Source organism: Schistocerca gregaria, chromosome 9 (genome assembly GCF_023897955.1).
Source record: "Schistocerca gregaria isolate iqSchGreg1 chromosome 9, iqSchGreg1.2, whole genome shotgun sequence".
NCBI lineage: Eukaryota > Metazoa > Arthropoda > Insecta > Orthoptera > Acrididae > Schistocerca > Schistocerca gregaria.
Window position 1 is genome coordinate 71,602,855 of NC_064928.1, and position 23,471 is coordinate 71,626,325.

Genomic DNA, 23,471 nt, shown 5'->3' on the forward strand with positions numbered 1-23,471 from the left:
ACACTTCAATCTGAAACGGGATCCGGAAGTGGTAAACTACTGAGACCGGGCTCAGCAGCAAAATTTTAAAAAAATTATTTCAGTACCATACATTTACACTAACCACACATTGCTAACCTGAACACTTTTATTTAAGTAATAAAATTACTGCACTCGAACATCCCCAAAGTCAAAATATGAAAAAGGAGCCAGTAAGAAACGGTATGAAGGTATTATTTAAATGCGCCCAAAATCAGATTAGACCACTTAGCAGAAATTGTTTTAAAAATACGACTAAAGCCAAATAGTTTAATTTACAATCTGGGATTTAGCAGTGAAGAACACAAAGGGTTCAGCCTGAATACCAGCTCAGAAGCTGTTATTTACATTCGCCATTGGAAGCCTGAGGCAGTCCCCACTCATTCTGAGCAGGTAGAATACAGTATAATCCAATTAGGTTCTGGAGCTCTAAGAGAGGAAAACGACGACGTTAACATATATACAACAGCGCCTTAAAATACACCCATAATTTAAGGCACCTTTCTCGACCCCTTTTCCTTTAATCATTTAAGAACGCAAATGTATTTACAAAACAGTACCAGTTCAGACGATTAGGCACCAAACCAGCCTAATGTAAGGTACCACACAGACAGCGCATATTTACTAGGAACCCCTATGGCACACACAAGGTACCGCTACCACTCCTTTTGCAAATTTGAAACGAATGGAACAGCTAAACGCTGAGACAGTCGAACTTCTGCGAGCACTGTCTGCATCGAATCATAAGAAAATAAGTTGACTGATTTCGTCCTGCTAAAACTAAACTCCTCCCGAACAGGCCAAGAAGGCCCAACGGCACCGACCGCTCGCCGTGTCATCCTCAATGGATGCGGATATGGAGGGGCATGTGGACACCATACCGATCCCCTGGCCGTATGTCAGTTTCCGAGACCGGAGCCGCTACTTTTCAGTCAAGTAGCTCCTTGGTTTGCCTCACGAGGGCTGAGTGCACTCCTCTTGCCGACAGCTCTCGGCAGACCAGATGGTACCCCATCCAGGTGTTAGCCCAGCCCGGCAGCACTTAACTTCGGTAATCTGACCGATGTGGTAAGCACATGAGAGTTTGCCATTAACCTCCTCTGCATGATAACCATCACAATGGCCTCACAGCAAGTAAGTGAAGAACTTCTGCAGTGGAAATGCTCTAAACCAAGAAGTAAATGTGGCTGAGGAACTGACGAGCTCATATGTGGCCACCCATATGTGGCCATTCATCACACAGCCACCTGCCAACAGAAATACTCGCTGTTCTTACAAGGAGCACAGAATAACGTGGTCGCTATGTACGCACGTGGCGGGGCAAGTGTGTGGAGACCAGTAGAGTTTGGGGTTGCGGTTGGACCGTCAAAACGTGCTGTAGGGGAAATGGCGAACACAGGAAGGCTTCCAAACTGAAGCCTACGCTCATACTTTAGTAAATAGTAACATCGACACTTGCAGAAAAAAGTTGCAACATCAAGAAGGAGTTGTGCGACATAAACGAAAGTTGGTAAGCATGTTACCACATCTGAATGGTTATGTCAGTTCAAATTTAGCGCCAGTCGCGTAATGGAAATGGAAATGAAGTCCCATGCTTCTTGACAGAGTGTAGGGGAACGATACGGGAGACCCACGCCGCCATACTAGGCAAGGTCCTAATGGAGGTGGTGAGCCGTTACCTCCGACCGTAATGGGGATGAATGATGATGATCAAGACGACACAACAGCCAGTCATCTCGGGGCAGGTGAAAGTCCCTGATCCCGCCGGGAATCGAACCCAGGACCCCATGCTCGGGAAGCGAGAACGCTACCTCGAGACCACGAGTTGCGGACTGTAATGGTAGTTGAATTACGTAACCATTACGGCACCTCACTTCAACCTCTCGATACCGGCAGTATTGTACTGTTTCTGTAAAATAGTTAACATATTTCTGAGACAACATTCAGATTTAATTTCATTAATGTAGAGGTACTTTGATACATCGGTATGTTTATATTGCAATGATATTAATCTTATGTGTATTCTTTCTTTTGTCACTACGATCTTTGACGTACTTGTAACTCTGATTTTTGGGCGCGTAAGCGGTTATTAGAAAGTCAAGACTTGGTCGTCATGTTGAAAAGACGCAAATTGTAGTCAGATTATGAAATGTGAACTTTAACAGCGAAGAAGATATTTTCAAGTATGTTTTATATTGTGAAGTGATGGTGCAACAAAAGTAATAAAAAAGAAGTGTAACTTAAATTTGGAGTGCTGATTGCTTTTTTACATCAACATTGTTCTAACTTACAAAAGTTTAATCTTCAAGAATGGTTTATGGAACGCATCTATAAAACTTTTGAATATCGCAGAATATCACCTAGGCCTCTTTGCATCCGAGCTTGGAATCATCACCACCTAGATTTTCGACGAATGATCCATGAGTTGACAACGAAACCAGCGTGGCAAACACGAAACGATGAGTGCCTAGTTTATCCATTGTTTCATGAAATGACTTTATTAACTGTGCTCTAATGACACCTGCCACATAATATAACTTTGTTGTTGCCCGAAAATGCAATATGCAGCAGCGTGAGCAACACTACAATCATAATTAATTTTTGAGCTTTGTTGTGGTAGGGTCGTTAGAGGACCCAGAGAGGCGCTAACAGCACCAGTGGGAGGATGCAAATCAGATTTCCCTCAAATAAACGCTACAACGGTCGTGATCGTTAGCTACCTTTGAAATTGGAATTGTTCAGTTGATGTTAGTCAAGAATGCCTTTACAGCAACAAAGACGCCATTATAAACATATCACTGTGTTTGAACGAGATCGTGTAATGAGACTATGAGAAGCTGGATTTTCTTCCTGTGACATTGCAGAGAAACTTGGCAGGAATAGAGCCATCGTACATGATTGCTGGCGGCGGTGGTCACGGGAATGTAGGATTGCAAGAAGACCGGGCTCTGGATGGCCACTTGACACTGCTGAGAGGGAAGACCATCATATTCAACGTATGGCTCTGGCACACCGTACTGAATATGCAGCAGCAATTTTAGCACCAGTTGCCACCACAGTGACACAACGAACTGTTACAAAGCGGTTACGTCAACCCAGACTCCCTGTACCGTGCATTCGACTCATCCAAAACCACCGCCATTTTCGATTTCAGTGGTGTTAATCGAGATCTCGCTGGAGGGAAGGCTGGAGGTCAGTTGTATTTTCTGATGAAAGCTGGTTCTGCCTAGGTGCCAGTGATGGCCGTGTGTCGATTAGGAGACCTGTTGAGAGCCTGCAACCAATGTGCCTGCATGCGTTGGACCTACACGTGGAGTTATAGTGTGGGGTGCAATTATGTATGAGAGCAGGAACACGCTCCCGATTATTGCACGCACCCTGCCTGCAAATTTGTATGTCAGTCTGGTGATTCTACCGTGTTCGCTATCATTCATGAACAGCATTCCAGGGAGTGTTTTCCAACAGTATAATGCTTGCCCACTTACCCAGCATGCCCTAAAGTGTGTCGGGATGTTGCCTTGGCCTGCTCAATCACCACATGTGTCTCCAGTCGAGCACATATGGGACACCATTGAATGACAACTGCAGCATCATCCACAAGCAGCATTAACACTTCCTGTACTGACTGAGCGCAACAAGCATGGAACTGTGTCCCCAACATTGACAGTCAGCACCTGTAGAACACAATGCATGCATGTTTGTATTCAACATTCTGGATGTTACACCGGTTATTAGTGTACCAGCATGTAACATTTGCAATGGCTTATCTCGCAGTTACATTAATCTCTGATCTTCCAACGTTAATCATTTACTTGTGTTACCTAGATAAATATATTACCGAAATTTTGGTACTCTCTCTCTCTCTCTCTCTCTCTCTCTCTTTCTACATCTACATCCATACTCCGCAATCCATACTCCGTACCGCAACTAGCATCTTCTCTCCCTGTTCCACTCCCAAACAGAACGAGGTCTGTATGAGCCCTAATCTCTCTTATCTTATCTTTGTGGTCTGTCCGCGAAATATAAGTTGGGGGCAGTAAAATTGTACTGCCCTCAGCCTCAAATACTGGTTCTCTAAATTTCCTCAGTAGAAATTCACGAAAAGAACACCTCCTTTCCTCTAGAGACTCCCACCCTAGTTCCTGAAGCATTTCTGTAACACTCGCGTGATGATCAAACCTACCAGTAACAAATCTAGCAACCCACCTCTGAATTGCTTCTACGTCCTCCCTCAATCCGAACTGATAGGCATTCCAAACGCTAGACCAGTACTCAAGAATACGTCGTATCAGTGTTTTATAAGCGGTCTCCTCTACAGATGAACCACCTTCCCCACAACTGCCATTACATGCGTGTCGCACTTCAAATCGCTCTGCAATGTTACGCCCAAATATTTAATCGACGTGATTGTGTCAAGTGCTATACTACTAATGGAGTATTCAAACATTACGGGATTCTTTTTCCTATTCATCTGCATTAATTTACATTTATCTACATATAGAGTTAGCTGCCATTCTTTACACCAATCAAAAATACTGTCCAAGTCATCTCGTATCCTCCTACAGTCTCTCTTTCTCTCTGTCTGTCTGTCTCCTTGTCTCTCTCTCTCTCTCTCTCTCTCTCTCTCTCTCTCTCTCTGTCTCTCTCCCACTCTGTCTCCCTCTTTTCTCCCTGTCTCCCTCTCTGCCTCTCTCTCTCTCTCTCTTTGTCTGCTCTGTCTTCCCTCCCCCCCCTCTCTCTCCTCTGTCTCCCTCTCTGTCTCTCTTGCTTTGTCTGTCTGCTCTGTCTGTCTCTCTCTCCATGGCTCTCTCTCCCTCCCTCTCTCTCTCTCTCTCTCTCTCTCTCTCTCTCTGTCTCTGTCTCTGTCTCTCTCGCCCTCTCTGTCTGCTCTGTCTGTCTCTCTCTCCCTGCCTCTTTCTCTCCCTCTCTCCCTCTCTCTCCTTGTCTCTCTCTCTCTCTCTCTCTTTCTATCTCAGTCTGTCTCTCTGTCTCTCTCGCTCTCTCTGTCTGCCTGTCTCTCTCTCCCTGCCTCTCTATCTCTCTCTCTCTCACTCTCTCTCTCTCTGTCTCTGTGTCTCTCTCGCACTCTCCCTCTTTTCTCCATGTCTCCCTCTCTGCCTCTCTTTCTCTCTCTGTCTGCTCTCTCTCTCTCTCTCTCTTTCTCTCTGTCTGTCTCTGTATCTCTCGCTCTCTCTGTCTGGTCTCTCTCTCTCTCTCTCTCTCTCTCTCTCTCTCTCAGTCTCCCATCCTCTCTCTCTCTCTCTCTCTCTCTCTCTCTCTCTCTCTCTCTCTCTCTCTCTCTCTCTCTCCATGTCTCTCTCCCACTCTGTCTCCCTCGTTTCTCCCTGTCTCCCTCTCTGCCTCTCCCTCTCTGCATGCTCTGGCCCTCTCCCCCCCCCTCTCTCTCTCTCTCTTTTTCCGTCCCCCTCTCTGTCTCTGTCTCTCTCGCTATGTGTGCTCTGTCTCTCTTCCTGCCTCGCTCTCTCTCTGTCTGTCTCTCTTTCTCTCTGTTTGTGTCTGTATGTGCCTGTGTTTGTGTGTGTGTGTGTGTGTGTGTGTGTGTGTGTGTGTGTGTGTGTGTGTCGAATAGAGGGAGTGTAGTGTAAGTAACGAAACGACCTCTGTGCAGAGTGTAACCAGGCCAGCCATGTCGTCACTGCGCTACGCCATACGGCCGCTGACAGAGAGGGACGGGCCTCAGCTGGTGGACTTCCTGCGGCGGTTCTTCCTGAGGGACGAGCACCTCAACGCAGCCGTGGGCCTCATGGCCGGCGGGCGGCAGTCCTGCCCGGAGCAGGAGGAGTTCATGCTGGAAGCCCTGCCCCACGGTACCGCTACTTGTATTAACTCTCCTCTCACTCTACAAATACGCACATGTACAGAACAAATTGAACGACCGTAGATAGGAAGTTATGTTCGCAGGACATATACAGTCGTGGACAAAACGAGCGAGACTCCTCGCAATTTCGTTATGCTGATCCGCACAGCTTTAAAGTCTGCTACACAGCATAACAGCCAAGGCGACGAAGTGCTACCAACATACTATGCACATGCGTGAAATTGACAATGCATCACATTCTCTCATGCCAGAACGCGCCCTCTTTCAAACTCACTGACCTGATGGGACAGTTCGCTGCTCAAGTCACACGGATCCATTGCCTTCGGTTTATGGCGACAACGAGAGGATACTTACAGCAGCAGTGGAGCGCTATGCAGCTGAGTGACTGGAATCGAAGTCTCCCTATGGGGACTGATACATATTTGAGGTGCTGAACAAATGTGCGTGGGTGGCATAATAGGTGTAGCTGAACTGGGGGCAACGGGGGAGAGGGGTAGGGCGTCTCAGCGCCTCAGAGGGAGCCTCTGACGGTTATATACACACACGTGTGAACATCGGGTTGTCCCAAAAAAACGGCTCAAGCGGCTCCGAGCACTATGGGACTTAACATCTGAGGTCATCAGTCCCCTAGAACTTAGAACTACTTAAACCTAACTAACCTAAGGACGTCACACAACACCCAGCCATCACGAGGCAGAGAAAATCCCTGACCCCGCCGGGAATCGAACCCGGGAACCCGGGCGTGGGAAGCGAAAACGCTACCGCACGACCACGAGATGCGGGCTATTCACATGAAGTGTTGAGTGCTATTTACAAGGGATTTCAAATTGATTCTGTATTTCCATATTTCCAGAAGGCCTTTGACACTGTACCACACAAGCAGCTTGTAGTGAAATTTCGCGCTTATCGAATATCGTCTCAGTTATGTGACTGGATTCGTGATTTCGTTTCAGGGAGGTCACAGTTCGTAGTAACAGACGGAAAATCATCGAGTAAAACAGAAGTGACTTCTGGCGTTCCCCAAATTAGTGTTATAGACCCTGCAGTTCCTTATCTATATAACAACGATTTTGGGAGACAATGTGAGCAGCTGCCAGATGGTGCTGTCGTTTATCGACTAGAAAAGGAATCAGAAGATCAAAACAAATTGCAAAATGATTAAGGAAAGATACCTGTATGGTGCCAAAGTTGCCAACTGATCATAAACAACGAAAAGTGTTAGGTCATCCACATGAATGCCGAAAGGAATCCGTTAAACTTCGGTTACACGATAATCAGTGAATTCTAGAGACCGCAAATTCAACTAAATATCTAGGAATTACAACTGCGAATAAGTTAAATTGGAAGGAACACGTAGAAAATGTGGTGGGGGAGGTTGACCAAAGAATGCGTTTCGTTCGGAGGACACTTAGAAAATGTAACAGATCTACAAGGAGACCGCCTACAATATGCTTGTCCGTTCCCTTTTAGAATACTGTTGCGCGGTGTGGGATCCTTGCCAGATAGGACTGACGGAGAACATCGAGAAAGGTCAAAGAAGGGCAGCAGGTTTTGTATTATCGCGAAATGGAGGGAGAGTGTTACTGACGTGATGCAGGATTCGGGATGGACGCCATTAAAACAAGGGCGTTTTCCGTTGCGGCGGAATCTTCCCACGAAATTTCAATCACCAACTTTCTCCTCCGAATGCGAAAATATTTTGCTGACGCCGAGGTACACGGGGAGAAACGATCGTCATAATAAAATAAGGGAAATCAGAGCTCGCACGTCTAACAACCCTCCCACAACAAAGGTCACAAATTAATTATGATTGTAGTGTTGCTCACGCTGCTAAATACTGCATTTTCGGGCAACAACAAAGTTATTATGTGGCAGGTGTCATTAGAGCACAGTTAATAAAGTCATTTCATGAAACAATGGATAAACTATGCACTCATCTTTTCGTGTTTGCCACCCTGGTCTCGTTGTCAACTCATGGCTCAATCGTCGAAAATGTAGGTGGTGATGATTCCAAGCTCGGATGCAAAGGGGCCTAGGTTTTATTCTACGATATTCAAAAGTTTTATAGATGTGTTTCATAAACAATTCTTGAAGATCAAACGTTTGCAAGTTAGAACAATGGTGATGTAAAAAAGTAATCAGCACTCCGAATTTAAGTTACACTTCTTTTTTATTATTTTTGCTGCAATATCACGTGACATACAAAACATCACTTCACAATACAAAACATACTTGAAAACATCTTCCTCACTGTTAAAGTTCACATTTTATAAACTGGCTACAATATGCGTATTTCCAACATAACGTCCAAGACTTGACTTTCTCAAGGTCCGACTCGCTAAGTAACTGCTTACACGCCCAAAAACTCAGAGTTACAAGTACGTCAAAGATCATAGTGACAAAAGAATAATATCATTGCAATATAAAAATATCGATGAATCAAAGTACTTCTACATTAATGAAATTAAATCTGAATGTTGTCTCAGAAATATGTCAACTACTTTACAGAAAAACAGTAGAATATTACTGGTATCGAGAGGATCAGGTGAGGTGCCGTAATGGTTACGAAATTCAAGTACCATTACACACGGGAAAGATATAGATGTTCGTTTATTCCGCGCGCTGTAAGATATTGGAATAATAGAGAGTATCCATGTAGATGTAGATGTAAGATGACGAGAACTGTTGCATATCGTACTGCAAAATGTCTGAAAATGATCGCCGCTAGGGAAGGGGTTCTTTGACACCCCTTTTGCCACCCCCTGAGGCTTTTCCGTGTAGGTTCTGAGCGGCGGTTTGTCTGACCGTCAGAAAACCGCCTGATTTCAACGCTAGGCATTGCGATTCTGATCCCAGTTACAGAAGCGACAAAAGGGTGGGTGAAAGTGGGTGAGGGTAGAGGGTTAACGACCTTCGCATCCTGTGACACGTCCACGATGGAGTTGGGTAGAACTTTTTAAGAAATTTGGTGCCAATGTGACATCATTAACCCACCTTACTGTTTTGAGTGCCGACTAACACGAGGATGACGTCGCACGGAGACGCGCTCATGCACCACTAGGCACTTTTGAGCCAAGTTTCAAATTCTAGTAGCAGTGGGAGACAATTACAGTGTGTCCAAAACATTGACCCTCCGTGTTACGCAGTGTAGTTAGTGATCGAGGCTGATTTCATTGTGAATCTTGCTTCATATACACTGAAGAGCGAAGGAAACTGGTATCCCTGCCTAATATCGTGTAGGGCCCCCGTGAGCCCTCAAAAGTGTCGCAACACGACGTGGCGTGGACTCGACTGATGTCTGAAGTAGCGCTGCAGGGAGCTGATTGAGACACCCGCTAAACCCGATGGGCAGAACAGGTGGATTGTGGAAAAGGCCAAATAGGGTGTCGGTCAGATTCACTCAAAATTGTAATTTACTGTAATTTAATAACACCTTTAAACCAAAACAGCACATAGCCGAACCTTTAGAATCACTTTCAAAAAAACACTTCTTTCCCGAATTAAGGCTTCCAAACAAGAAATTTTAAAAATCAACAAGCTATAATGAAATTAAAATAGCAAATAAAATAATTAAAATATATTTTTATTACAGCTAGGTTGAAAGCCTCAAGGCAAAAGTGGATAGAAAAACAAACAAGAAGCAATAGAAACGGCTGATGGCCCACAGTAAAATTTTGATGATTTTAAAATAAATTAGCATAACCTTCCAAAGGCAGAAGGCCGCAATGTTTAAGCGTGAAAGGTAATTTTAAGAATAATATTCCAGGGCTGAAGGCCCACAATTAATTTCCCAACATTAAAAATACATAAAATCCAGTGAAATCAAGAATTTTTAAATCATTGGCTATGATAGATTACAAACAATTAAACACCAGTGAGAAGGACGTCACTGAGAAGTCTCCAGGAAGGTCGGTCTGCCCTCGTTCACTTGGGTGAGACACTTGATCCATCGGTAGCCCAACCAAGGGACAGTCACGGACCGACCGACAAAACGACTTGCTTGCCACGAATTGGTACATGAGAACTCAAACACAAAATATTACGAACGTGTTTATCCACAATGAAATATGTGTTAAGCTGTCGAAGCTACACACCGTGTTGGACGGCGACAACAGCTGAGGAAAGGACGCTGCCTGAAATTAGGTTAGTGGCCAGGGCAGGTAACCGGAACACTAACGGCCACAAGGCAGAAAATGCCACTGGTACACTTGAATTTGAAATACGGTAATATAGTTAACTTCGCCCAAAAGGAACACTGCCTGAATTTACGTCAGTGGCCCGGGCAGGTAACCAAAACACTAACGGCGGTCACAAGGCAGAAAATCCCGCTGGTGCACTTGAATTGTAGTCAACCAATATAGTTAATTGCACCACATGGCGGCTAAATTTCAGCAATAGAAACACTCTGTGTTGCTCACAGGAAAACGTCCCCAACAGCGAACCACCGAAACGAACACACAAAGTGAATGGACGTGGCTCAGATACTTGAAACCACTACTAAACTTTGACGTTCTGGATCTGTGAACCACGAAGCCCGTAGCGATCGCACAGTCCCACACACGCTCCGACACTACGCAGGGACCGCCAGCGGATCCAGCCGACTGCACCGCGCGGGGATAACTTCCCTAGTCCGCAGCAACCGACCGACTCACTGCAGACCCCATAGCCAGAAACGATATGTACAAAACCAAAGATGGTACACGGTGCAAATATCGATGTACATCGGTGCTGGCACACGTAGAAGGAAGAAGAACCACGACGTAATCGCAACAAGGGTGGGAAACCAAACCAGATAGACAGCGAAGTCCACGAAAACGCATAGTAGGGAGTGATACCTTGAATCCTGCAGGGCTGTCTATAAATCCGTGAGAGTACGAAGGGGTGGGGATCTCTTCTCAACAACATGTTGCAAGGCATCCCAGATACGCTCAATAATGGGAGTTAGGTAGCCAGCGGAAGTGTTTAAACTCAGAAGAATATTCCTCGAACCACTCTGTAGCAATTCTGGACGTGTGGAGTGTCACATTGTGCGGCTGGAATTCCCCAAGTCAGTCGGAATGCACAATGGACATGAAGAGTGCAGGTGGTGATCCAGGACGGTTACATACATGTCGAGTCAGAATCATATCTAGACGTATGTCCCATATTACTCCAACGACACACGCCCCATACCATTACAGAGCCTCCATCAGCTTGAACATTCCCCTGCTGACACGCAGGGTCCGTGGATTAAAGAGGTTATGTCCATTCCCGTGCACGTCCATTCGATCAATACAATTTGAAACGAGACTCGTCCGGTGAGGCAACACGTTTCCATTTATCAATAGTCCGATGTTGGCGTTGATGGGCCCAGGCGAGGAATAAAGCTATGTATATTGCAGTCATCAAGGGTACACGAGTGGGCCTTCGGCTCCGAAAGCCCATATCGATGATGTTTCGTTGAATGGTTCGCACACTGACACTTGCTGATGATCCAGCACAGAAATCTGCAGCAAGGGTTGTACACCTGTCACGTTGAACGATTCTCTTCAGTTGTCGTTGGTCCCGTTCTTGCATGATCTTTTACCGGCCACAGCGAAGCCAGAGATTTGTTGTTTTATCGGATTCCTGATATTCACGGTGCACTCGAGAAATGGTCTTACGGGAAAATGCCAACTTTATCGCTACCTCGGAGATGCTGTGTGCATCGCCCGCATCTCGTGGTCGTGCGGTAGCGTTCTCGCTTCCCACGCCCGAGTTCCCGGGTTCGATTCCCAGCGGGGTCAGGGATTTTCTCTGCCTCGTGATGGCTGGGTGTTGTGTGATGTCCATAGGCTAGTTAGGTTTAAGCAGTTCTAAGTTCTAGGGGACTGATGACCTAAGATGTTAAGTCCCATAGTGCTCAGAGCCTTTTGAAACATTTTTTTTTTTTTTTTTTTTTTTTTTGCTGTGTGCATCACCCGTGCGCCGACTATAACACCACTTTCAAACTCAATTAAATCTTTCCAGAAATGAGATTTTCACTCTGCAGCGGAGTGTGCGCTGATATGAAACTTCTTGGCAGATTAAATCTGTGTGCCGGACCGAGAATCGAACTCGAGACCTTTGCCTTTCGCGGGCAAGTGCTCTACCAACTGAGCAACCCGAGCATGACTCAGGCCCCGTCCTCACAGCTTTACTTCTGCCAGTACCTGGTCTCCTACCTTCCAAACTTTACAGAAGCTCTCCTGCGAACCTAGCAGAACTAGCAGTCCTGAAAGAAAGGATATTGCGGAGACATGGCTTAGTCATAGCCTGGGGGATGTTTCCAGAATGAGATTTTCACTCTGCAGCGGAGTGTGCGCTGATATGAAACTTCCTGGCAGATTAAAACTGTGTGCCCGACCGAGACTCGAACTCGGGACCTTTGCCTTTCGCGGGCAAGTGCTTAAATCTTGATAATCTGCCATTGTACCAGCAGTAACCCATCTAACAACTGCGCCAGACTCTTATCTTATGTAGGCATTGCTGACCGCAGCTCCATATTCTGCCTGTGTACATGTCTCTGTATTCGAATACGGATAACTATACCAGTTTCTTTGGCGCTTGGGTGTATGTACATCGCAAGATTCCTACTCCTACGCCACAAAGTTTCAGTACAACAGATTAGTGTGTGTGTTTCTCTCTCTGTGCCGGCAGGCCTGTCACTGCAGGCGGTGGACGTGGAGACGGGAAGGCTACTGGGAGTCATCATGAATGGTCTGCACCGAGCGGGGCACGAAGAGGAGAACATCAGGAGGGCAGAGAAGTTGCGGGACCCGGCATTCCGAGAGATTCGTCGCTTCGTCACCTTCATCGATCTCCAGGTGACTGCCCTGCATCCTTGTACGTGTTGTCGGGTGATCAGTAGTGATGTTAGAGCTGAAGATGTTGACCAACCAACACTGATTGCAGTGTGTCCGGAATCTGTACGGACAAAATTTTGCAGGTGGTAGAGGAATCTTATATCTTGAGAAATCGGTCAGATCTCCCTTATCTTTCTACCTTTCCTGACTTTTCATGTTATATTGCAACTCTCAACCTCTTTGAGCTTTTAGCCTCCCAGAATGAAGCGAGCCATTGTATTCTTACATGATTAACATTGGCATGGGTCTACTCTTCTTACTGCTTTTCCCAGGCAGCTAATTTTAAAATTGTTTCCGGCAACGGCCAACACAGACAGAAATTAATAAAGGGATGCTGGCGTACCTCTCACTATTTGTACTCTGAGGGATAGTGGCGGTGGCGGTGGTGATAAATTCCTGTGGGACCAGACTGTTAAGGTCGTTGGTCTCTAGTCTCACACACTACTTAATCTAACTTAAACTAACTTATGCTAAGGGCAACACACACAACCATGCCCGTGGGAGGACTCTAACCTCCAAAGTGGGGACCTGTAAGAACCCTGGCAAGGCCCCTTAGACCAAGCGGCTACTTTGAGGGACATATCCCTCCAACTGTGATGAAAAGTCGCTTAGTACTAATTTCTGCCAGTTATTTCAGTTTAATCAGTATAACAGATATCGCTTTTTTTAGGGTTATGTGCCTCTACCTGTAAACCGGAACCCTTATAGGATCGCTTTATTTGGCTGCCTGTCTGTCCAGCATTTCACATCCTTTTTTTTGCTTTGGAACAGGTTGGCGTATCAAGTTCACATTTTTCACCTGCCGAAGCCTATGATTCTTCACCGGCGTAAAAATTTAAGCTTCTAAATCAATTCATTCAAATGATTCGGTCATTTGTCATATATTTTTATATCGAAACCACACTCATCAGAACCTGTAGGGTACCTCCCTTAGACGGAGAATAATGAAATTTGGCAAGAAGCGATGTTTCACAGTACAAGTAAAATAATTTGAAAAGTGTTAAATTCTAATGATATCACATCAATAATCTTTTTGACGTTGCGGCATACGCACATCAAAAAAAGTTTTGCATCACCCCGGTTCCCAGAACTCTTGAACATAGACGTTGACTGTGGATATTGTATCAGTCACAAAACCCTCCCAAAGATGTAAATAACCATCCATGAGCAGCACCCATTAGAAGGAGGGTTCAGACAGCTGATCAGTTCCAGTCATTCCACCAGGAAGGAGGTGCACGGCTCGTGTTGTCTGTAGTTCAAACCATGCCCAGGCGGTCAATACTGCGGTTCGATGGCGTCCGCATTATTATTTTGTGCCAGGAAGGGCTCTCGACAAGATGCAGAGAGACAGGAACTGTCGATGACATTTTGGAGGAACCTTGACAGCAGCGCCACCTTGTTGAAAAATGCGTTTCGTGCAGCCACAGGACGTCGTATTACGACTCAAACTGTGCGCAATCGGCTGCATGATGCGGAACTTCACTCCCTACGGCCACGGCGATGTCCATATTTGCAAACACGACACCATGCAGCGCGGTACAGATGGGCCCAACAACATGCCGAATGGACCGCTCAGGATTGATGAGTGTCGCGTATGCCTGCAACCAGACAGTCTTCGGAGACGTACGTGATTTGGGGCAACCCAGTCAGGCTGAACGCGTTGGACACGCAGTCCAGTGGGTGCAGCAAAGTAGATATTACCTGCTGTTTTGGGGTTGGCATTATGTGGGGCCGACGTACGCCGCCGGTGGTCATGGAAGGAGCCGTAACGGCTGTACGATAAGTGAATGCCATCCTCCGACCCATAGTGTAACTATATCGGCAGCATATTGGCGAGGCACTGGTCTTCATGAATCACAGTTTGCGTCCCCGTCTTGTGAACGACTTCCTTCAGGATATCGACTTCGCTCCACTAGAGTGGCCAGCATGTTCTCCAGACATGAACCCTATCGAAAATGCCTGGGATAGATAGAAAAGGGCTGTTTATGGACGAAGTGAGCCACCAACCACTCTGAGGGATCTACGCCAAATCGCCGTTGAGGAGTGGGACAATGTGGACCAACAGTGCCTTGATGAACTTGTGGATAGAATGCCACGATGAATACAGGTATGCAGCAATGCAAGAGGACGTGCTACTGGGTATTAGAGGTACCGGTGTGTATATAAATCTGGACCGCCACCTCTGAAGGTCTCGCTGTATGGTCGTACAACATGGAATACCGAAAATATATAAATAATCGGTTCCTTTGAGGCGTATAGTCAGTGAGATTATGTCGACAGCTTATTTTTTAGCACGTCATTTATCTGGTAAACTGAGACATCTAGTTGGTAAAACAAATACTTTTATAAAAGATTCAAAACATTTTTTAGAAATTATACGCACGCTGAGGATATCTGCAGGTGATATTCTTGTTAGCTTCGATGTGACATCGTTATTTACTAACGTCCTAGTATCAGATACAATGGAGATCATAAGAGAGAATGATGCTCCAGATGTTTGTGACTTAATTGACTTATGTCTTCGTTCGAGCTATTTTAAATACAACGGTGAATTCTATGAACAGGCTGAAGGCCTCACCCATTTTGCCAGTTCCAGCTGACGTTTTTATGCAACATTTTGAGCAACAAGCGTTAAGCAGTGCTCCTTTAAAGCCTTCTTGTTGGATCTGCTATGTTGACAATACATTTGTTATATGGCCACACTGCAAAGAAAACATCATGCGTTCCACGATTTCTTAAATGGAATTCACCCCAAAATCAAATTCGCCTTGAAGATTGAGAGTGAGGTCGGTCTCCCGTTCCTAGATGTGTTGGTATACAGAAGATCTGATAACACTCTAGGTCACAGAGTGTACAAAGTCGACTAACATAAACAGATATTTAGATGCCACTTCGCACCACCACACAGCCCAGAAGCAAGTAGTACTCAACATTCTGTCTTCACGTGCCTTCCGTATGAGCGATGACGACAACTTGGAATCAAAGTTGAATTTCTTAAAGAGGACATTGAAGGCAAATGAGTACGATAGTTATTCAATCGACAGGGCTTTTAGGCGGAATATTTATTCCGCTAATAAGAATTACGTGGAACCGCCTTCTCACTCCGTCAGGTTACCGTTCGTTTCTGGGGTCACTGACCGCATAAGAAGAATTTTAAAGAAAAATGGTATTCAGACATTTTTCTTTACTGAAAACAAAATGAAAGACTTTTACCGACGGAAAACGGATGCACCTGATTACCTCCACAATGCAGGCGTCTATCAAGTGTCATGTGGCTGCGGCAACGTATATATAGGCGAAAAGGGAAGAACTATTAATGAGTGAACTAAGGAACACGAACGGCACATGCGGCTAAATCAAAGTGCAAAATCGGCAGTAGCGGAACATCACAAGAACTGTGGCTCTGACATCGTTCGTGTGCTGACTAAAGAAACAAACATTTATAGAAGAAAGGTCCGAGGAGCGGTTGAAATTACTAAGAATGCGTCTAATGTCAATAGAGAGGACGGGTATAGGCTTCCGGCATCCGTGGCTCCCCGCCATCAAGGAAGTAAATACACGGCCGCGGTGTGGTAGCGGCATAAACAACGCGCTGCAAGTCACCTCGGCGGACCGTAATACACTCCTGGAAATTGAAATAAGAACACCGTGAATTCATTGTCCCAGGAAGGGGAAACTTTTTTGACACATTCCTGGGGTCAGATACATCACATGATCACACTGACAGAACCACAGGCACATAGACACAGGCAACAGAGCATGCACAATGTCGGCACTAGTACAGTGTATATCCACCTTTCGCAGCAATGCAGGCTGCTATTCTCCCATGGAGACGATCGTAGAGATGCTGGATGTAGTCCTGTGGAACGGCTTGCCATGCCATTTCCACCTAGCGCCTCAGTTGGACCAGCGTTCGTGCTGGACGTGCAGACCGCGTGAGACGACGCTTCATCCAGTCCCAAACATGCTCAATGGAGGACAGATCCAGAGATCTTGGTGGCCAGGGTAGTTGACGTACACCTTCTACAGCACGTTGGGTGGCACGGGATACATGCGGACGTGCATTGTCCTGTTGGAACAGCAAGTTCCCTTGCCGGTCTAGGAATGGTAGAACGATGGGTTCGATGACGGTTTGGATGTACCATGCACTATTCAGTGTCCCCTCGACGATCACCAGAGGTGTATGGCCAGTGTAGGAGATCGCTCCCCACACCATGATGCCGGGTGTTGGCCCTGTGTGCCTCGGTCGTATGCAGTCCTGATTGTGGCGCTCACCTGCACGGCGCCAAACACGCATACGACCATCATAGGCACCAAGGCAGAAGCGACTCTCATCGCTGAAGACGACACGTCTCCATTCGTCCCTCCATTCACGCCTGTCGCGACACCAGTGGAGGCGGGCTGCACGATGTTGGGGCGTGAGCGGAAGACGGCCTAACGGTGTGCAGGACCGTAGCCCAGCTTCATGGAGACGGTTGCGAATGGTCCTCGCCGATACCCCAGGAGCAACTGTCCCTAATTTGCTGGGAAGTGGCGGTGCGGTCCCCTACGGCACTGCGTAGGATCCTACGGTCTTGGCGTGCATCCGTGCGCCGCTGCGGTCCGGTCCCAGGTCGACGGGCACGTGCACCTTCCGCCGACCACTGGCGACAACATCGATGAACTGTGGAGACCTCACGCCCCACGTATTGAGCAATTTGGCGGTACGTCCACCCGACCTCCCGCATGCCCACTATACGCCCTCACTCAAAGTCCATCAACTGCACATACGGTTCACGTCCACGCTGTCGCGGCATGCTACCAGTGTTAAAGACTGCGATGGAGCTCCGTATGCCACGGCAAACTGGCTGACACTGACGGCGGCGGTGCACAAATGCTGCGCAGCTAGCGCCATTCGACGGCCAACACCGCGGTTCCTGGTGTGTCCGCTGTGCCGTGCGTGTGATCATTACTTGTACAGCCCTCTCGCAGTGTCTGGAGCAAGTATGGTGGGTCTGACACACCGGTGTCAATGTGTTCTTTTTTCCATTTCCAGGAGTGTATTTTGGGTAAAGATTCGCCCTATCTTGCTCCGCCTCGAATCTAGTCACTGATGACGACCAACCAATAGCAGTAGCAGGTATTTCAACCAATAACACTTCTCCAGCATAAGTGTGCAATAGTGCCTATCTAACCAATGACAATGGACCGCCAGTGGTACCCACAGGAGATGAGCTAACAATATAATATATATACAGCAGTTCATGACACCAATTCTTACAAATTTCAAAACTCCGCCATCTCTCTCCCCACGTCTACCACTGCTGGCGGCTCACCTCCAACTGCGCAACGCTACGCGCTGTTAGCATCCAGCTGCCGCTGTCCAACACTACAATGGCAGACAACAATGCAGACTAAACACAGACTGCACACGGCACAGCCACTGATTTTTTCATACCGAGCGCTATGTGGCGTTACCAATAAGAAAACCTAAACAGCCTACTTACAGTTTCTCTGAAAGAGCACTGCCGACTTGCTTTCCCAATCTTCCTTAATCCGATGGGAACGATGACCTCGCCGTTTGGTCCTCTCCCGCAAGTCAACCAACCAGCCAACTATTAATAAAATCGACAACGAAAAGAGACGGACTCCTGACCTGAAATGGAGGCAAAAAAGGCCTTGTAAACATCGGTCCGGAAATCGTTGCCACGGTAGTGGGGCTGACGAATTCAAGTTCCTCTGATCACGTGCTGTGTGTTCCTTGTCGGTTGGAAGCTGTGTTATTGACGCAGCGTACTGTAAGCAGCAGAATGGTCCAGTATTCATGTCGGGAACGAACCGAGATGGCCAGGCGGATGGAAGCGATCATGAGGCAGCACGGGAATATGGCTCTGAGCACTATGGGACTTAACATCTGAGGTCATCACTCCCACAGACTTAAACTACTTAAACCTAGCCGCGCGGGATTAGCCGAGCGGTCTGGGGCGGTGCACTCAGGGATTGTGTGGCTGGTCCCGGCGGAGGTTCGAGTCCTCCCTCGGGCATGGGTGTGTGTGTTCATCCTTAGGATAATTTAGGTTAAGTACTGCGTAAGCTTAGGGACTGATGACCTTAGCAGTTGAGTTCCATAGGATTTCACACACATCGTCACTAAAACCGAACTAACCTAAGGATATCACACACATACACGCCCGAGTCAGGATTCGAACCTGCGACCGTAGCAGCAGCGAGGTTCCGGACTGAAGCGCCTATAAACGCTCGGCCACAGCGGCCGGCAGCACGTGAATACAAAAACAAGGATCCTCACTGTCGTCATACACATCACACAACGTGTGAAGCCCTTTTTGGACGTTTGTGTGATCATGGGCCTTTCTGACAGACGATCGTGCATGGAGTCGGTGGACTGTGCGTACACCAGATCTGGAGGATCGGATTCTACATGATATTGAGACGAACCCTAGAACAAGCTCCAGGCAAGTGGCTCGCCAACACGGTGTAGGCTAAAGTACGATCGTGTGTATCCTGCATGACAATTGATACTATACCGGTCACCTGCAACGAGTGCAAAAATTATCAGCAGCAGATTTCCCGCTGTGGGAAGAATTTTGTCGACGATTTTTGCGCCACACGATCACAATTATGGGATTTCTGTCATTAGTCCTCTTTAACGATCAAGCGACCTTTACCAGAACTGGCATTATCAATCTGCATAATCGTTCAAATGGCTCTGAGCACTATGGGACTTAACATCTATGGTCATCAGTCCCCTAGAACTTAGAACTACTTAAACCTAACTAACCTGAGGACAACACACAACACCCAGCCATCACGAGGCAGAGAAAATCCCTGACCCCGCCGGGAATCGAACCCGGGAACCCGGGCGCGGGAAGCGAGAACGCTACCGCACGACCACGAGATGCGGGCTGCATAATCGTCATCTGTGGGCTATAGACAGTCCTCGGGGAGGGAGGGGGGAGGGTGATTGAGGTATTTCCTCAGCCTCGGTTCAACGTCAATGTGTGGGCAGTGTTTCTTGCCAACCACATACGAATTGGACTGGTTATTATTCCACAACGCCTCGATGGCGCTGCCGGCCGTTGTGGCCGAGCGATTCTAGGCGCTTCAGTCCGCAACCACGCTGCTGCTACGGTCGCAGATTCAAACCGTGCCTCGGACATGGCTGTGTGTGATGTCCTTAGGTTAGTTAGGTTTAAGTATTCTAAGTCCAGGGGACTTATGACCTCAGATGTTGTCCTATAGTGCTCAGAGCCTTTTGAACGCCTCGTCGGAGGAACGTACCTGGAATTACTGCGACATACTCTGCCTGGGCTGCTCGAGAAAGTGCCTTTGGCAGTGCACGATGGAGCACCACCCCTCTTCCGCATTACAGTTCGCCGAAACCTCATCGTCATCTTCCCCGAGCATCGGTTAGGTCGCGGAGGCCCCGTAGCATGGCCTACTAGATCACAGGATATAAACCCTCTGTATTTTTTCCTGTGGGAGCACCTGAAAAGCGTTGTGTGTGCTGAGTCGGTTCCCAACATGCAGTCCCTTCAACAGCACCTTCACCACGCCTGTGACGCTATTCAGACGCTCCTACGCATCCGAATCACCGCCTCCTCTTCCCACCCACGGCGGTTCATCTCCCACATTGGCGCCCCAGGTCAGGGCTTCCGATAGCACTCCGTGTCCGATCCCTTCTTTCCGAACTGGAGTCCTTGCTTTTACCACCTATGAGGTCCATTCACGTACACCTCCATGGTGTACACCTAGGCCGCGGTTTCGCCTGAACCTTTCATATGGCTCTTAAGGACTCAGATAGCATCGCGGCTCTCCGCTGCCACTTCCTCTCGATGAGATTGTTCCCAAGTATGTGAGTGGCTCGAAGACTTGTTAAGTAATAGAACCCAGTACGTTGTCCTCGATGGTGAGTGTTCATCGGAGGTGAGGGCACCATCTGGAGTGCCCCAGGGAAGTGTGGTAGGTCCGCTGTTGTTTTCTATCTACGTAAATGTAAGAGAAAAAAACTTGGAACATAGCTGCTAAGGTTCAGTGGCCGTGTCAGAAGTATATTGTAACAAATAAGCCCTCGGTCACAAATATTAAGTCAAAATTGACCTGGTTACGACGCTACTATGAATTCTGAAGACGACGCTCATAGTAGCGTCGCAACCAGGTCAATTTTGACTTAATATTTGTGACCGACGGCTTATTTGCAATATGCGGCTGTTTGCTGATGATGCTGTGGTGTACGGGAAGGTGTCGTCGTTGAGTGACTGTAAGAGGATACCAGATGACATGGACAGGATTACTGATTGGTCTAAAGAATGGCAGATAACTCTAAATATAGATAAGTGTGAATTAATGCAGATGGATAGGAAAAAGATTCCTATAATAGTTGAATACTCCATTAGCAAGTCGATTAAATATTTGGGCGTAACACTGCAGAGCGATATGAAGTGGGACAAGCATGTAATGGCAGTTGTGGGGAAGGCGGATAGTCGTCTTCGGTTCATTGGTAGAATTTTGGGAAGATATGGTTCATCTGTAAAGGAGACCGCTTATAAAATACTAATACGACCTATACTTGAGTGCTGCTCGAACGTTTGGGATACCTATCAGGTCGGATTGAGGGGGGACATAGAAGCAATTCAGAGGCGGGCTGCTAGATTTGTTAGTGGTGGGTTCGATCATCACGCGAGTGTTACGGAAATGCTTGAGGAACTCGGGTGAGAGTCTCTAGAGGAACTGAGGCGTTCTTTTCGTGAATCGCTACTGAGGAAATTTGGAGAACCAGCATTTGAGGCTGACTGCAGTACAATTTTACTGCCACCAACTTACATGTCGCGGAAAGACCACAAAGATAAGAGAGATAAGGGCTCGCACAGAGGCATATAGGCAGTCCCTCGTTCTGTTTGAGAGCGGAACAGGGAGAGAAGATGCTAGTTTTTTTACGAGGTACCCTCCGCCACGCACCGTGTGGTGTATTGCGGAGTATGTATGTAGATGTAGACGTAGATTCTTGACATTTACCGAGGCACGAAGTGGTTTACATCGACGGGTCGTTGGCTGATGCTCACTTCGCCTTGTCCATGGAGGACATATTGAACAGCATTCCTTGCCCAATGGCTGCCAGTGCTACCCCCGTCATCCTTATGTAGCGACCATCCAGGAGCCCCTCTATGCCTTGGAACGGCCCGGTCCTTCAGCGGTGTTCCTCTGGACCCCAGGCCACGTCGGAATCCCAGGCAACGAACCTGCCGACAGGCTGGCCAAACAGGCTACGCGGAAACCGCCTGTGCAGATCGGCTTCTCTGCAACCGACCTGCGTTCAGTATTACGCCGCAAGGTTTTGCGGCTTTGGGAGACGAAGTGACATAACCTCAGCACGCAAAACAGACTCCTAGCCATTAAGGAGACTACGAACGTGTGGCAGTCCTCCGTGCGGGCCGCTCGCAGGGACTACGTGCTTCTCTGCCGACTCCGCATTGTCCACGCTGGGGTGACACAAGGCTACCTCCTGCACCGTGATGCCCCACCTCAGTGTCGGTGCAGCACCCGCGGACAGTGGCCCATATGTTGGTGAGCTGTCCTTCTTCGGCTGCCCTGCAACGGACTTTTCGGTTACCGGACTCGTTGCCATTAATTTTAGCTGGCAACGCCTCATCGACTAATTTAGTTTTACGTTTTATACGTGACTGTGGGTTTTATCATTCTATATCACTTTTAGCGAACACCCTTTGTCCCTTTGTGTTCGGCACTCTGATGCTTTTAGGGTGGATGTCTGAACGTGTCGCAGACTGGCTTGCTTTTCCTTTTTATTCTCGTGGTCGGCCAGCCACGGTCATCTGCCATGTTGTTTTTACCCCTCCTGCCTGTTTCTAGCGTCTCTCTGTGGTTTTCTTTTCCTCTATTGTCCATAGTAGTGTTGGTTGGCCTTCTGTCGTTCTTCTGGTTCTTCCTTTCTCCTGTTATTTTGCTGTACGTCTCCTCTCTTCTCTTCTTTCCGTTGCATAATTATTTTACCGGGAACAGGACCGATGACCTTTCATTTTGGTCCCTGCCTCCAACTTCCTCCCTCTTTTAACCAACCAACCAACCAACTGCGACGATTTGTTATCGTTGCACGCACTCCATCCATTTCCGGACACATGTTTATAGGCCCTATCTTCTCCGATTTTCAGTCAGAAATCCGTTTCTGCGGTTTGTCAGGTTTATTAACATTTACTCTGTTTAACCTTAAGCTCCCTGCTCGGTTCTTTTTGTACGTACAGGCTAGTCCTAGGAACTGCTGTAGAGATTTTGATGCGGCGATGAAATTTCTGGGAGCGATATCTTGCCAATATATATATATATATTTATTTGTGTATATATATATATATATATATATATATATATATATATATATATATATATATATATATATATATAAAACAGGCAAAAATCGCTGAGATTCTGGATTCCCGGAATGGATAACTTATATACAAAATACACACCTGGAAATGGAAAAAAGAACACATTGACACCGGTGTGTCAGACCCACCATACTTGCTCCGGACACTGCGAGAGGGCTGTACAAGCAATGATCACACGCACGGCACAGCGGACACACCAGGAACCGCGGTGTTGGCCGTCGAATGGCGCTAGCTGCGCAGCATTTGTGCACCGCCGCCGTCAGTGTCAGCCAGTTTGCCGTGGCATACGGAGCTCCATCGCAGTCTTTAACACTGGTAGCATGCCGCGACAGCGTGGACGTGAACCGTATGTGCAGT

At 47.2% G+C, this 23,471-nt stretch overlaps 1 protein-coding gene across 2 annotated transcripts in view; it reads left to right on the top strand.

The window, feature by feature from the left end:
• LOC126292188 (arylalkylamine N-acetyltransferase 1-like) overlaps window positions 1-23,471 on the top strand; it is an 87,208-nt gene that overhangs the window by 44,227 nt on the left and 19,510 nt on the right. For both annotated transcript variants that reach the window (XM_049986031.1, XM_049986030.1), the window contains exons 2-3: window positions 5,648-5,846; window positions 12,515-12,681. In XM_049986031.1, the coding sequence (XP_049841988.1) occupies window positions 5,666-5,846; window positions 12,515-12,681 (348 nt within the window). In that variant the 5' untranslated portion in view covers window positions 5,648-5,665. The remainder of the gene's footprint in view (window positions 1-5,647; window positions 5,847-12,514; window positions 12,682-23,471) is intronic.